This window comes from Anguilla anguilla, chromosome 1 (assembly GCF_013347855.1).
Source record: "Anguilla anguilla isolate fAngAng1 chromosome 1, fAngAng1.pri, whole genome shotgun sequence".
In the NCBI taxonomy this organism is placed as follows: Eukaryota; Metazoa; Chordata; class Actinopteri; order Anguilliformes; family Anguillidae; genus Anguilla; species Anguilla anguilla.
This window is the reverse complement of record NC_049201.1, coordinates 31707363-31720573: the sequence shown is the minus strand read 5'-3', so window position 1 is coordinate 31720573 and position 13211 is coordinate 31707363. Positions and strand designations below refer to the sequence as shown.

General features: G+C 43.5%; 1 protein-coding gene across 3 annotated transcripts in view; it reads left to right on the top strand.

The window, feature by feature from the left end:
• The window catches only part of si:ch73-242m19.1, a 93233-nt gene that overhangs the window by 25395 nt on the left and 54627 nt on the right, over positions 1-13211 (top strand). For all 3 annotated transcript variants that reach the window (XR_004766584.1, XM_035429951.1, XM_035429941.1), the window contains exons 16-20: positions 5619-5811; positions 9278-9411; positions 9984-10184; positions 10946-11067; positions 11466-11694. Coding sequence is in view for 2 of the 3 variants with exons in the window: in XM_035429951.1 (XP_035285842.1) it covers positions 5619-5811; positions 9278-9411; positions 9984-10184; positions 10946-11067; positions 11466-11694 (879 nt within the window). In the remaining variant the exon portion in view is untranslated. The remainder of the gene's footprint in view (positions 1-5618; positions 5812-9277; positions 9412-9983; positions 10185-10945; positions 11068-11465; positions 11695-13211) is intronic.

Sequence of the window (13211 nt, the reverse complement as noted above, 5' to 3'; positions counted from 1 at the left end):
ATAACCAAGGACATATTGACATTCAGTAAGATAGATATACCCCCAAACATGCATTTGCATACATATAATGAAGTATCTAGAACTTTGTTGCATGATTAACAGATAACTGTGAATAAATGGGTTGATTCATGCAACCCACCTGCAAAAAATGGATTAATGAAACTACAGATATTTTATTACCTGGAAAAAATAGCCTTTGCAAGCAGAATATAGTATGTCTTTAAAATATTACATTTGAAGCTACGACTTGTTGCTTTATACATTTAATTAGGAAGATTTTTTTCATTAGGAAGAATTTTTCACACAGAGAGTAGTCAATGTGTAGAATAGCCTGCCAGGTCACGTAGTAGAGGCAGAAACTCTAGGAATTTTCAAGACTAGGCTTGATACAGTGTTAGATACTATCGAGTCTGTAGGAAATCAGAGCACTAATTTAGTTAGGAAAATGGCGAGCATTGTTGGGCTGAACGGCCTGTTCTCGTCATTATATTATGTTATGTTATTCCTTTCTTCTAGTTTCAGTTTTTTATTTGTATTTCGTATGTTCATATGAATGTCGATGAATGATTTTGAGAGGTAGTGTAGTCTGAGTAGAAAGACTGAGGTGAGGGAAGGTGAGCCATACAGGGAGGTGGTACTGGGGTGGACTGGATATGGAGACTGTTGTGAGATACCGATCAGGTGGACCCAAATGCAGGACTCAGACACAGGAAATTCTGGGAATGCAAATCGAGTGGTTTATTGGAGAAGACAGGCAGGAGAAATGTAGATGGCGATGCGGATTCAGGCGGACGCGCACAGGAACTGGAGCTGAAGCGGGACGGGATGGCTGGATAGGACTGGACTGAACTGGTCGGACCGGGCTGAACTGGACTGGCAAGACTGGGCAGGGCTGGACTGGCAGAAGGAGCTGGACTGGGAGGCTGGCGAAGGGCGGGCTGGACCCGGCAGGCAGAGGAGGAAAAAAATAAAGACAGACAAGGAGACGGGACAAGAGACGAGCCCGCAGACTGGGAGCACTGGGGAAGCAAAGAGACAGACAACAGTTAACAAGGAGAAGCAAAAAACATTGAAAAGAAACGAGGGAGCAGGCAGGCGAGCTAGGCTACGGCTGGGAGAATTTCCAAATAGAATAAACCGAAATACGTTTCTTTTAACCGGACAGAGAAAACATGCGACTGAACGGAGTACGATCTGGCAAAGATCTGCAGGCGAACAGAGAATATAAGCTGGGGAAAAAGCATACGGAATGCAGCGTGATCAGGTGAGGGAAATCAGCTGGGGATTGGGAATTACAGAGCTGTCACAGTGGCACACCTACTCTGCCGGCAGAGAACAAAGATAGTGCGGAGAAACAAGATACATGAGGTGAAGACAAAAAACATGGGGAACGAGAGGAATATGACAGTACCCGCCCCCTCAACGGGAGCCTCCTGGCGACCTACCAGGGTTTTCAGGGTGGGCACGATGGAAATCCTGGATGAGGGAGGGATCTAAGATGAGCCGGGGGGAGATCCAGCACCGCTCCTCCGGACCGTAGCCTTCCCAGTCCACCAGATACTGGATTCCCTGTCCTCGGCAGCTGTTATGTGTTCCTGGTTATTATTTCTGCGGAAATTAGTTATGTAATAATTTATCTTTTGTCCAGTAGGAGTCGCTGTCTCCACGGGCTGAAGCGGGTGCTCGCACAGGCGTGTGCACTGGTTGGGTCCGGGTGCAGACTGCCGTAATAGACTCCCCCATAAAAGATGGCGATTCGGGACATCTCGCTCTCTCTCATTGTTCGACTACCAAGCAGCGACTACCGACTCTTTGTTCTCTCATTGTTCTTGTAGAGACGCTACAAGCTGCGACTACTGTGTTTTGTTCTTTTGTTTAATTGTAAATATTGATCTTTATCTAAATATCACATTGTGAATTTGTGTGGTAAGGTTTTCTTTTCTTTTGCACCTTTGTTGTTATAGTTACTCAGGGTAGGCTAGCAGCGCACATCCAACAGCCGCCGGACGGTGTAGGCTGGGTGGTTGTCAATGACTCGGTGGGGTGGAGGGGGAGCGGCCACAAGGGACTGGTTTGATTTGGGAGACATGGAAGGTGGGGTGGATTTTCAAAGATGGAGGTAATTTTAGCTTCACTGAGGAGGGGTTAATTACAGACCCGATCTAGTAGGGCCCGATGTAGCGGGGCTGGAGTTTGCGGGATTCTGTCAAGATGGGGATGTCCCGGGTGGAGAGCCAAACCTCTTGTACTCTGGTGCAGGGATCCGGTGGCGGTCCGCCATGTGTCGGTTGCGTTCGACAGAGCGGAGCAGGGCTGAGTGGATGTCTTTCCAAATTTTATGGATACAGCTGATGTGGGCCTGAATGGATGGTACAGCAATCTCCTCCTCCTGGGCAGGGAACAGTGGGGGCTGGCAGCCTAAAGAGACTTCAAAGGGTGATAATCCGGTAGCGGCATTGACGAGCAAGTTCTGTGCATACTCACCCAGACGAGGTGTTTACTCCAGGAGGAGGGATTACGAGCACGCACCGCAGCACAACTTCCAGGTCTTGGTTTGCCCTCTCCGTCTGCCCGTTAGTCTGGGGGCGATAGCCTGAGGCGAGACTGAAAGATGCCCCCAGAGCCCGACAGAATGCCCTCCGCACCTCAGAGACGAACTGCGGCCCCCGGTCCGAGACGACTTCAGTGGGAATGCCATGGAGATGGACCACGTAGCGCATGAGGAGGTCTGCAGTCTCCAGCGCTGTGGGAAGTTTGGGGAGGGGCACGAAGTGGACCACCTTGGAGAATCGGTCAACTATGGTAAAAATGACTGTGTTACCATCTGATGGCGGGAGTCCGGTAACAAAGTCTAGCCCGATGTGACTCCAGGGCCGGTCCAGGGCAGGTAGAGGGTGGAGGATACCAGCAGGGGGACGGTGCGAGGACTTGCTGCATGTGCATACTGTGCAGGTGAGGACGAAGGACCGGGTATCCGCCTCCATGGATTCCCACCAGAAACTACACTTAAGAAGGGACAGGGTATGGCGTATTCCTAGGTGGCAGGCGAATCGGGAGGAGTGGACCCACTGCAGTACCTGGGAGTAGGCAGAAACTGGCACAAACAGGCAATGATCAGGGTTAGCTCTGGGATCGGGTTGACTCTGCTGGGTTTTTCTGACCACCGGCTCGATCTCCCAGGACACTGCAGCCACCACGCAGGATGAGGGCAGGATGGTGTCGGGTTCTGTCAGGCTGCTGTTGGCAGTAAACTGACGGGACAGTGCATCAGGCTTTACGTTACGAGAACCGGTTCAGTAAGTTAGGGTGAAGTTAAACCGCCCAAAGTACAGCGCCCAGTGAGCCTGGCGGGAGTTAAGCCTCTTCGCAGTCTGGATGTACGCCAGGTTCTTGTGGTCTGTCCAGACCACGAAAGGTTGCTCAGCTCCCTCCAGCTAATGCCTCCATTCCTCCAGGGCCAACTTCACTGCAAGCAGCTCCCGGTTCCCGACATTGTAGTTCTGCTCCGCCGGTGACAGCCTGTGAGAGAAGAAGGCACAGGGGTGTAACTTCTGGTTTTTTACTGACCTCTGAGACAGGACCGCTCCAACGAATCCACTTCAACAATGAACTGGTGAGCAGGGTCGGGGTGGACCAGGACTGGTGCTGAAGTGAACCGTCTCTTGAGGTCAGCGAAAGCGGAGTCGGCAAAGGGAATGTTGGATGAGGTATGGCGGGTAAGGGGCGAGGCCACCCGACTGAAAATCTGTGAACCCCAAGAACCGTTGGAGCTGTTTCTGGGAGAAGGGTCTAGGCCATTCTGCTACGGCTTGTATTTTCTCCAGATCCGTCTTAACCTGTCCGTCTTCGATGATGTAACCAAAGAAACTCACAGAAGTAACATGGAATTCACACTTCTCTGCTTTGACGAATAATTGGTTTTCTAGAAATCGTTGTAATACTTGTCTCACGTGCTGGATGTGTTCTTCCAGATTGGGGGAGAAGATGAGAATATCATCAAAGTAAATGAAGACGGACCGGTTCAGCAGATCTCGGAGAACATCATTAACCAGAGCCTGGAAGACAGCAGGAGCATTAGTTAGACCGAAAGGCATGACTAGGTATTCGAAGTGGCCCAGTGGGGTAGTGAACGCGGTCTTCCACTCATCGCCCTCTCTAATGCAAACCAGGTGGTATGAATTCCGGAGGTTCAGGTTCGAGAAGATGGTGGCTTCCTGGAGGGGTTCAAAGACAGAATTGATGAGGTATTTATTCTTTACCGTGATGTTGTTAAGTTCCCAGTAGTCGATACAGGGCGCAGAGATTGATCCTTCTTTGAGGCAAAAAAGAAAACCCAGCTCCAACTGGGGAAGATGAACGTCTTATTATTCCTGCCGCAAGGGAGTCGTGAATATAGGTCTCCATCGCCTTCCTCTCAGGTCGGGACAGGTTGAACAGCCGGCTCGAGGGCAAGGGGGCTCAAAGAAGCAGATCTATGGCGCAATCATAAGGGCGATGAGGGGCAGTGAGAGAGAGCGGTGTTTGCTGAATACCTCTCCCAGATCGTGGTATAAGGGGGGAACACAGGTCAGGTCAGGAGGTTTGGCGACCGGTGAGGGGACAACAACCTCTGCCGGCACAGGAGTGGACTTCAGGCAGGCGGAATGGCAGTGCGAACTCCAGCTCAGCACCTTACCAGTGGACCAGTCGATGTGTGGGTTGTGGAGTCTGAGCCAGGACTGACCTAATACAATGGGGGAATTTGGAGAAGGAATGACGTGAAATTGTATGTTTTCATGATGATTACCTGATAACAGGAGTTGTAGGGGCTTGGTAATGTGTGTCACTTGGCTGAGGGCTCTTCCATCCACTGCATAAGTATTCATGGGGGCGTCGAGTGGCTGGGTGGCAATGCCCGTTCGCGACACTAAGGGGGCGTCTAGGAAATTTGCATCAGCACCAGGATCCACCAGGGCGACCAGGGAGAGAGGCTGGGGTCCCCGTATCAGCGTGGCGTCCAGTCGGAGACTGTGTGAAGTGGCGTGCGGGGAAGTAGTGTGGCTGTATAGCACACCTGCACATCTACTCTGCGGGGAGAGAACAAAGAGAGAAGAACAAGTGTGGAGAAACAAGATACACGAGGCAAAGTCAAAAAAACGTGAGGAATATGACAGAGGCACCAGAACATTGATTACCTGAATTCTAATTATTATTAAGTGCGTATTATTGGGATTTATGTTTTTTGTTAAGAAGCAGCAAAGTTGTCCTCCATGGAGGGGGGCAGTAGAAGTGGTCTGTAAAAGGAGCGTATCTCTTAAATACTAATTGCTGTTTTTGTAACCAGTCCGACAGCCACAAGCCACTGTCATACTTGAAAACCCCATCAACCCCAGTAGCATCTGGTCTTGTGTTATTGTTCCCGGACGCCTGTACAGTGCTACAGTAATTACACATACTTGCCATAACCCACGTCACTTATCTACTGCTGTGTACAGGTTGATCCACGGTACAAGTGTTTTCCTTTTGGAACAAATGAAATTTTTACTGATAGCCCATGACACTTCTGTCATTTGTGGCATAACTTCTAACTTCTGTGTGTGTTTGTGTGTGTTTTTGTGTGTCTGTTTCTGCATCTGTAGGCACACCGTGCTGAGTTTATGGAGTCCTCGGAAGTAGAGAACCACCTTGACTACTACAGCAGTGAGGAGGATTTTCTGCACACGCAGGATGCGTGCGGGCTATACATCATCTATGATGTGGCCCTGAGGGACTTGGAAGAGCTGGAGCACTCTCTGCTTCTGGTGGCATCCCTATACATCCAGAGAAATGCAGGTGAGTAGCTGGTGAGATACAGGCAAGCTAAAAGAAACAGATGGAGAAAAGACCTATGTGCAACACACAGGTGAGAGGCAGACGAGATGCAGATAATAACTGCATTAGTTAGTTTATTGTCAAAAACGGTAGTCAGTCAAATGAGTTGTGATTTCTTCATGTCTTAAATATGCTTATTTTGTCTATATAGTCATGTCAATAGGGAAGAGTAGGCTAAAGAAACCTTTTTCAGCCAATCTTGATTTTCTGTAGGCTTTACCGTGCCACATGGGGATAGGCATGCTGTTTTGATGCTTAGCAATGACTATGAGTAAGTGATACAATCAAGCCTATGATGACTTGGAACCAGGAGATAAATGGTATGTGTTTTGGTTTAAAGAGTGTGAACATCTAAGAGCAAACTAAAAACACTTCCAATTTACTTACATGGTTCACAATTTTTCTGGAATAACTTGGACAGAATTTAATGGATAGAGCTGAAACATGCATTTGTTACAATTGTGATACGTTACAGTTGTGCCGGTTCTCCCCAAGCTTAAGTCACTGAATAACAATGGTTTATTGAACATTGAAAAAATTAAAGTCAACATAGTCCTCTGTCCATAGTAAACAGCTAACATTAAATAATAGTGTCACATGCCGCGACACACCCCTCGGGTGGAAAGAAGAGTTGGATGCAGGGAGTTGAGGAAGAATCTGGTTTTCACCAGCACCAGAGAGAGACATTCTGAAATAATAAAAAGAAAACAAAGTTATTTTCCTTTCCCCCTCACCGGTTCCAGGTCAAAATAATAAACTAAAACAACAAACTAAAATAACCAAGCCAAAATAAACACAAGGAGAGAGCTTTTCAGCTCTTTTTACGGCTAAGGTACTTCCTGCAGCCGCTCCCGATTTTTCTCTCTCTCTCTCTGGACAGGAAAACTACGGCCTCAGCCTCCAACTGGGTAAAGAGCACACTGTAACCCATTTGCGCAGATTCCAAATCTGCCCAATCCTTGCCCATTTATCCTTGCCCATTTGCAATGAAATACTGAGAGATCCCATATGTAAAACAGGTTAAACAACACATGTCCTGGACCAGAAACTCCTTGACCAAAAGTGCATAAAATCTAAGGGTGGATATGCAGAACTGCTAAAGATCTATGAAGCAAAAAGTCAGCAGTGTACCCAGTGTCTCCAAATCCATCCAAAATGTATAAATTATGCATTGCTGTAAATCACAACATTATCATGTATTTCACTACAAATAAACTGTTTTGACTCGAGAAAGTCACCTTTCAAGTGGGAATTTTACAAGCTCTCCGTCAGTACAGTGGTCTAAAATATCTAGGGGTCCTAAAATCTCTCCAAAAATGAATAAAATACTTTTTGTCCATTATAAAGCATATAAATGTGCCCCTTATGAAGGTTTAAGATGAAACATTGATATCAGATTTAAACATAATGCAAAACCATTGTCACACAATGCGGTACAGTACCTAAATGTGTCAAATTTAACTATGTTTTTCTGTACTCTACAGTGTGTAGCCTAATGTTTTCTTGTATGGGGATGGGACGACATTAAAACAATATTCAACCGTCCTCCACACAGTGTTGCAAATTTCACATCATATCTGGTGCATGAAACGCAAAAACTATTAAGCTACCAATGGGTGCTTACATTACAGTTTGAAATATCCTCATTATAAAATACCACTAACCTGTTTAAAGACACTCAATTTCAAAAATAACGCATATAACCGAAATATTTTGAGCAGTAATACTTACATAGCGATGATGAAATGTTATGTCTTCAGTAGACTAGAGATAGAGACAGTAAATAAATGGTGTCCTTCCTCTTACTCCAGAAAACTACGTCTATATGTCTATCAGCAAACATATGCCCTGGCCATGCTCAGAAGTTCTCAAGAATAATCATATTTTCCAAGAAATTAAGAAACTCATCAATGAACTTTTGCCAGGTGCACTGTCTTTTACTGTAACCACAGAGTGAATGCATAAGGAGGCGATGATGAGAGCAAACCTTTGGTTGCGCTGAGCTATAAAACGCTATTCCCAATGTAAAATTAGACATGTTATACATCGTTAGAAAGCTTATTCTGTCACCTATTGGACAGAATAATTGTCAGTCAAGCCAGATTGTACTAGAAAGGGCGACAACACCATAAACAACATGTGTGGTATTAAGCACAGCTATTTTGGAAGGTACCCAGGTGTGACAAATGAGCGTATATTTCACAAACAGATTTTCCAAGACAATATATGAACACTGTCTCGAAGGGACATCTCTACCAATATTAAGGTTGTATTCATTTATGGACACTGCAGCAGCTTGTGAGACTGCTCCTCCCGTTATAATTATAATCGTCATTAGAATGCAGCTCTCTTTGTCAGCTGTAGCAACTGTAGCCTAACTCTCAGTTTTGCCAGCTCGCTACATTCACAAAACCTTAAAAATAAACACTTTCCCTTTCGTTTTCATGGAAAAAAAATCATCATGTTGTGGTATGGAAATGGAAGTAGTTGAATCACTCAAACATTTTAAATGCCCTAAAAAAAAAATTGTGCTGTTTTGGCGATTTGCCAACCATTTGTAGCCGCGACATCTGACGTTTCTCCAGGTCACCATTTTAATCAAATGTATCGTACCATTATAACAGTAGCTCTAGAAGGTAGGCACGTACATAGCTCAACTGGAACAGGTTCTGCTTCGGCTTAAACAAACACTGTTTATTTTCAGATAACGTTACATGTTTATCACATTTATTTTTTACTTGTCCGATCAGACAACTGTATGAGGCATTCCACTTGCCCGAACAGTTAGGATCCGCCAGTTGTCATCACCAAATGATAGTTAACGCCAGTGCTTGAGATGGGCAGGAGCTGTCGGGACTTGTATATGAGTATCGACTCTTCTTTTGATTACCAAAATTAATATATTTTAAACAGTATGTATTTTGAGGAGTAGGTACCAGCACGTATTTTGGTCCATTTCAAACACTGGTTAACACTATGGTATTTTTGTAATATGTGAAGTGTCGCTACCTACCTTTTTGTTGTCTTTCGGTCGCTGAAGAAAAAAAAGTGACGCTTTGACAGACAGTGCGACCTTCATGCGCTGCAAGTCTTCCGACCACCTCAGAAAAGAGCAGGCATTGAGCGCGCGGCCTAGGCTCTTTTTGAAAATAAATATGTGGACGCGACAGTATGGTTTTGAAAGAGCATTTAGGCAGAAATATTTAGAAAGTTTAACATTTTTAATTTATGAATTTAATATATAGGCTATATACAGTATATATATAATTTTTTATTTTATAATTTTTTATTTTATTTTAATTATTATTTTTTTATTATGGTGCGGCGGCAACCATACCAGCGGAAACGTTGGAGAGGAATGACAGAAACCACTGCTGTGATAGGATTGTCTCCATGTTTTTTGGGGTGCATGTTTCCTCTCTCACAGGACAGGGTGCCTCTCAGAGGTTGTCAGATTCTGAAATGGACCTTCAGTTCTGGGCACAGCTTGATGTTGACCGTGTTGCAGTCCTGCTGGACCTGTGGATATGCGAGGTGGCCTTCCTGCTAAGCAAAATGCAGGTAACTCAGGCAGCCACAGACAATGGCTTTAAATCAGTGGTTCCCAAACTGGAGAATGAGTGGAGTTGAAGTGGATCCTTAAATGGATATGAGCTTGTAATGTATTTTGAATTTTAGGTTACCTCCAATGACATTCAGAGTGTCCCCTTGCATGAAAGCTCAAACTTAGCTGCAGATTAATTTACCAGCAAGAAAATGATTCCAAGCATACCTCAAAAAAAAATGTTTCTAAAGAAACCAATAAATGTTTATGTTATCACAAAATTACTGTTTTTCAATGGTAATCTCATTCAACTTGAATTCAGTCAAAAATTTGTGTTTGGATTGGAGCTGAGATCATGATCTGTAGGTTCTTCTTCTGTGAGAAATGGTATTGGTATTAAAGAATATCATTTTCCTATTTATTTTGATCTTGGAATTTAGCTTGTATAGCTAAATTACTTGTATAGCTTATTTTATACAAACTTCTTTGCTCATCTTTATCAAGGATGTGAATAATTTGGAGCGCACTGTAAATTCTGTTCATTGTTTAATTAATTAATTTGTCTTTCTATTCCTGGTACCATTGGCAGCTCATGGATTTCTACTTTGAGGCCTACCAGCATGTGATTGACGATGGGGAGAGGCTCCGTCTTGCCCAGGTCATCACAGATGTCATGCACCGAAGGCCTCGGCTGGACCTGAGCAGTGGCTACTTTGTACAGGCATACAGGGAGGAGCTGGGCTGTCTGCAGAGCCACCAGCAGCTCCTCAGACTGATCCTCAACTGCCAAGTAAGCCAAGGCCTCAGGGATAGTCTATGGCATCTCTGCCCCCTGCAGGGTGACCTCATATCTCCTGCTGTATTCCTGTTCTGGCTGGGCTCCTGTAGACAAATTTGTGAATGTATACAAATTTTGAATAATGCTTTAGAGCATCTGGGGTGGCCAACCCCGGTCTTGGAGTGAAACTGCTGGTTTTTGTATTTACTCTGCACTTAATTTATTGATCAATTAAAAGTCGATCACTGTGTAATCAACTTTTAATTGATCTATTAAGTGCTGAGTAAATAGAAAGCCAATAAATTGGATGAAATGGCTTTTGCTGATTTTAGCATGGAATCAGAAACCATCAAACTCTTCAGGACCACAGACTCCCACTTGCTCTTTCACTGTACAAATTTTGGACCGATGTTGGGAATTTTTAACAACTTCACTTAAAACAGTTGTAGAGTTGAATCACTTCTTTGTATTCTTTTATTTTGTACAAGATATGATGAAAAATAATATATCTAATACAATTGTTTATTGTTCTTGAGAAATATTTAATGCACAAAACAAAATAGTCTAAAGCCATTTTTTCAGTGAGTTAAAACAGTACGGCACTATTTTATAAAGCAAAAAAATAAACTTTAAAACGTGACCTAAAAGTTGATTACAAGATTAATGTTAATAGTTAAAATACAAGGCTGTGCAGAACAGTTATATCATGATCTGGAGATCTGTATTTTAGCTTACCTGACTGGCACTGTCTTCTTTGTGTTTCTGACCATCAGATAGATGAGCAGCGGCACTATCTCCAGCAGGTTTGGAGGGATGGGTCAAGGGGACTAGGACAAGATTACGGGCTGCCTCTAAACTACATCCCCAAGCTGCTTGTCTCCCTCGGCAGCAACAGGCAAGCACAGCTCATCAGTTAAAGTCTGTCTCAGTAGCATGCAGTCCTGGTCCTTAGGAGTCTGCCATTTCTGCAAAACTTCTGGTATAAAATGGCCTGAAAGCAGTGTAACAAATAAGACAATGCAGCAAATTAGCTATGGCCCATTTTAAATAATATATTTCAGCTATTGCTCAAAATCTGTATTATGTTTCACAGAAGTGTTTGAAGTGTTTTCTGTGTGTGTGTGTGTGTGTGTGTGTGTTTGCATCATTGGATTTGTGTCTTTGTCTGTTTGTGTGTGTGCATGGCTACCTGGTCCTGTATGGGAGTGCATGTGCCTGCATGTGTGTATATGTGTGCGCATGTGGATCTGTATGCATGTGTGTGTGTGTGCGTTTAATCATATGATGTCACAGCCCTGCCCTGAGGAATGTGTACCTGCTGGAGTTCCACCCCTCTCTCTGGCTGGCCTCCCAGCTGCACCAGGCTCTGACTCAGGCCCACACAGAACTCTGCCATCTGTACAGAGCCAAGACCGCCAGTGAAAGAGTGGCCCTGGAGCAGAGGCTGCTGCTGCAGGCACTACATAAATGGCAGTCTCTGGCACCTCCTGGGGCTTCCTACAGTTCACAGATTCAGAAGGATGTAGGTTCCCGCCGTGCATTCTGAGCATGAAATGTATGAGGAAAAACGGATTCTGCCTGTGAATAGCTCATTTTAGCTACAAATGTGTGTCTCTCATTGATGAACTGACTTGGTGTGACTGAGTAAGAACTACAAAAATGAATGATAATGAACAAAGTCCATGAAAAGTGTTAAATTCATGCTGCATAACTAATAATAATTAAAGCTTGGTGTTTGTCATGGAAAATATTGGCTAAATACGCGGAGCAGTCTCAGCAAAGTTGTCAAAAATCTTTGAAAAATGGAAAGCGGCAGAAATCACAGCGTTTTCAAAAAATGTTCATTTATTAAATAAAATAATATATCATGCACAGCAGGGGAAATGATTGAAAACAACAGTAACCAGCAGGCAGTTGCCACTACAGGTAGAACTGATAAATATTTCCATAATGTCATACAAATAAATATATTGAAATTAAATTCAAATGATATAGGGCAATAGGCTATCAAATGAGGAGTGTTGCTGCTCAGTTTGACAACATCACTTGTTCAGCAGGTCACCTGACGTGCGTTCAAGGCGGCTTTGCTAACATTCGCAAACATATTCAAACAATTTAAAACTTTTTTTCTGTTCACCACGAACATTAGCTAACCTTAGCTAACAATCTGAAAAGGTAGCGCGCCACAAACAAAAATGACTGCTGACAGGAAACACGCGAAAAATAAAATCATCATATCGAGGGATGACTTCCTCGGTATATAACTCAATTCTGCTTACCTCTTCATTAGTTGTGCTACATGACAATACAGAGTGTACTAATATAATATCTGTCAATGCAGGACCACTATCAGTGAAGTCCTCTAATATTGCGGAAGTCACTATGGAAATGACCCTCTGTATAGTCGCATTCAGAGAGATGCTAGAAAGATTTGCATTAATGGCGTACCTGGAACTAAGAACGGTCACATGATTCATGCAGGTTCAAATAGTTCCACAGTGGTATACAGTTCTACATTGGGAACTATTGGAAAAAGTCAGATGTATGCAGCTAGTTAGCAATATTTCTAATTAACAATATACGTATATAAGAAAAATATGTGCAATATATATTGGCCATTTTGTTCGAATTATGTAATACTCAAACACGTTATGCTTTTTTTGTTTTCAAACGTAATGTTAGCTAACGTTAACCTAGATACACCGAGCAAAGTTAAACTCTAACGTTAATGTTAGCAATACATTAATTAAGTTAACTAAATTAACGTTAAAGTAACATTAATGTTAGCTGTATAGTTATTTAGCGAACATTACCTGCTATAAATGTGAACTAATGTTACTTGACATTAGCGCTAATTAAGCTAACATTAACATTAATTTAATTATAACGTTGTATCTAACTGTAATACATGTTTCTAAAATCTAACTTGCAGATAAATTAGCCATATCTAACAAAATGATGCTCCTTTTAACTTCTTACCTCACTGTTGGGCACTGTTTCTTCAGAAAATCTCCTCAGGATAGTGGATTTCACATTGCT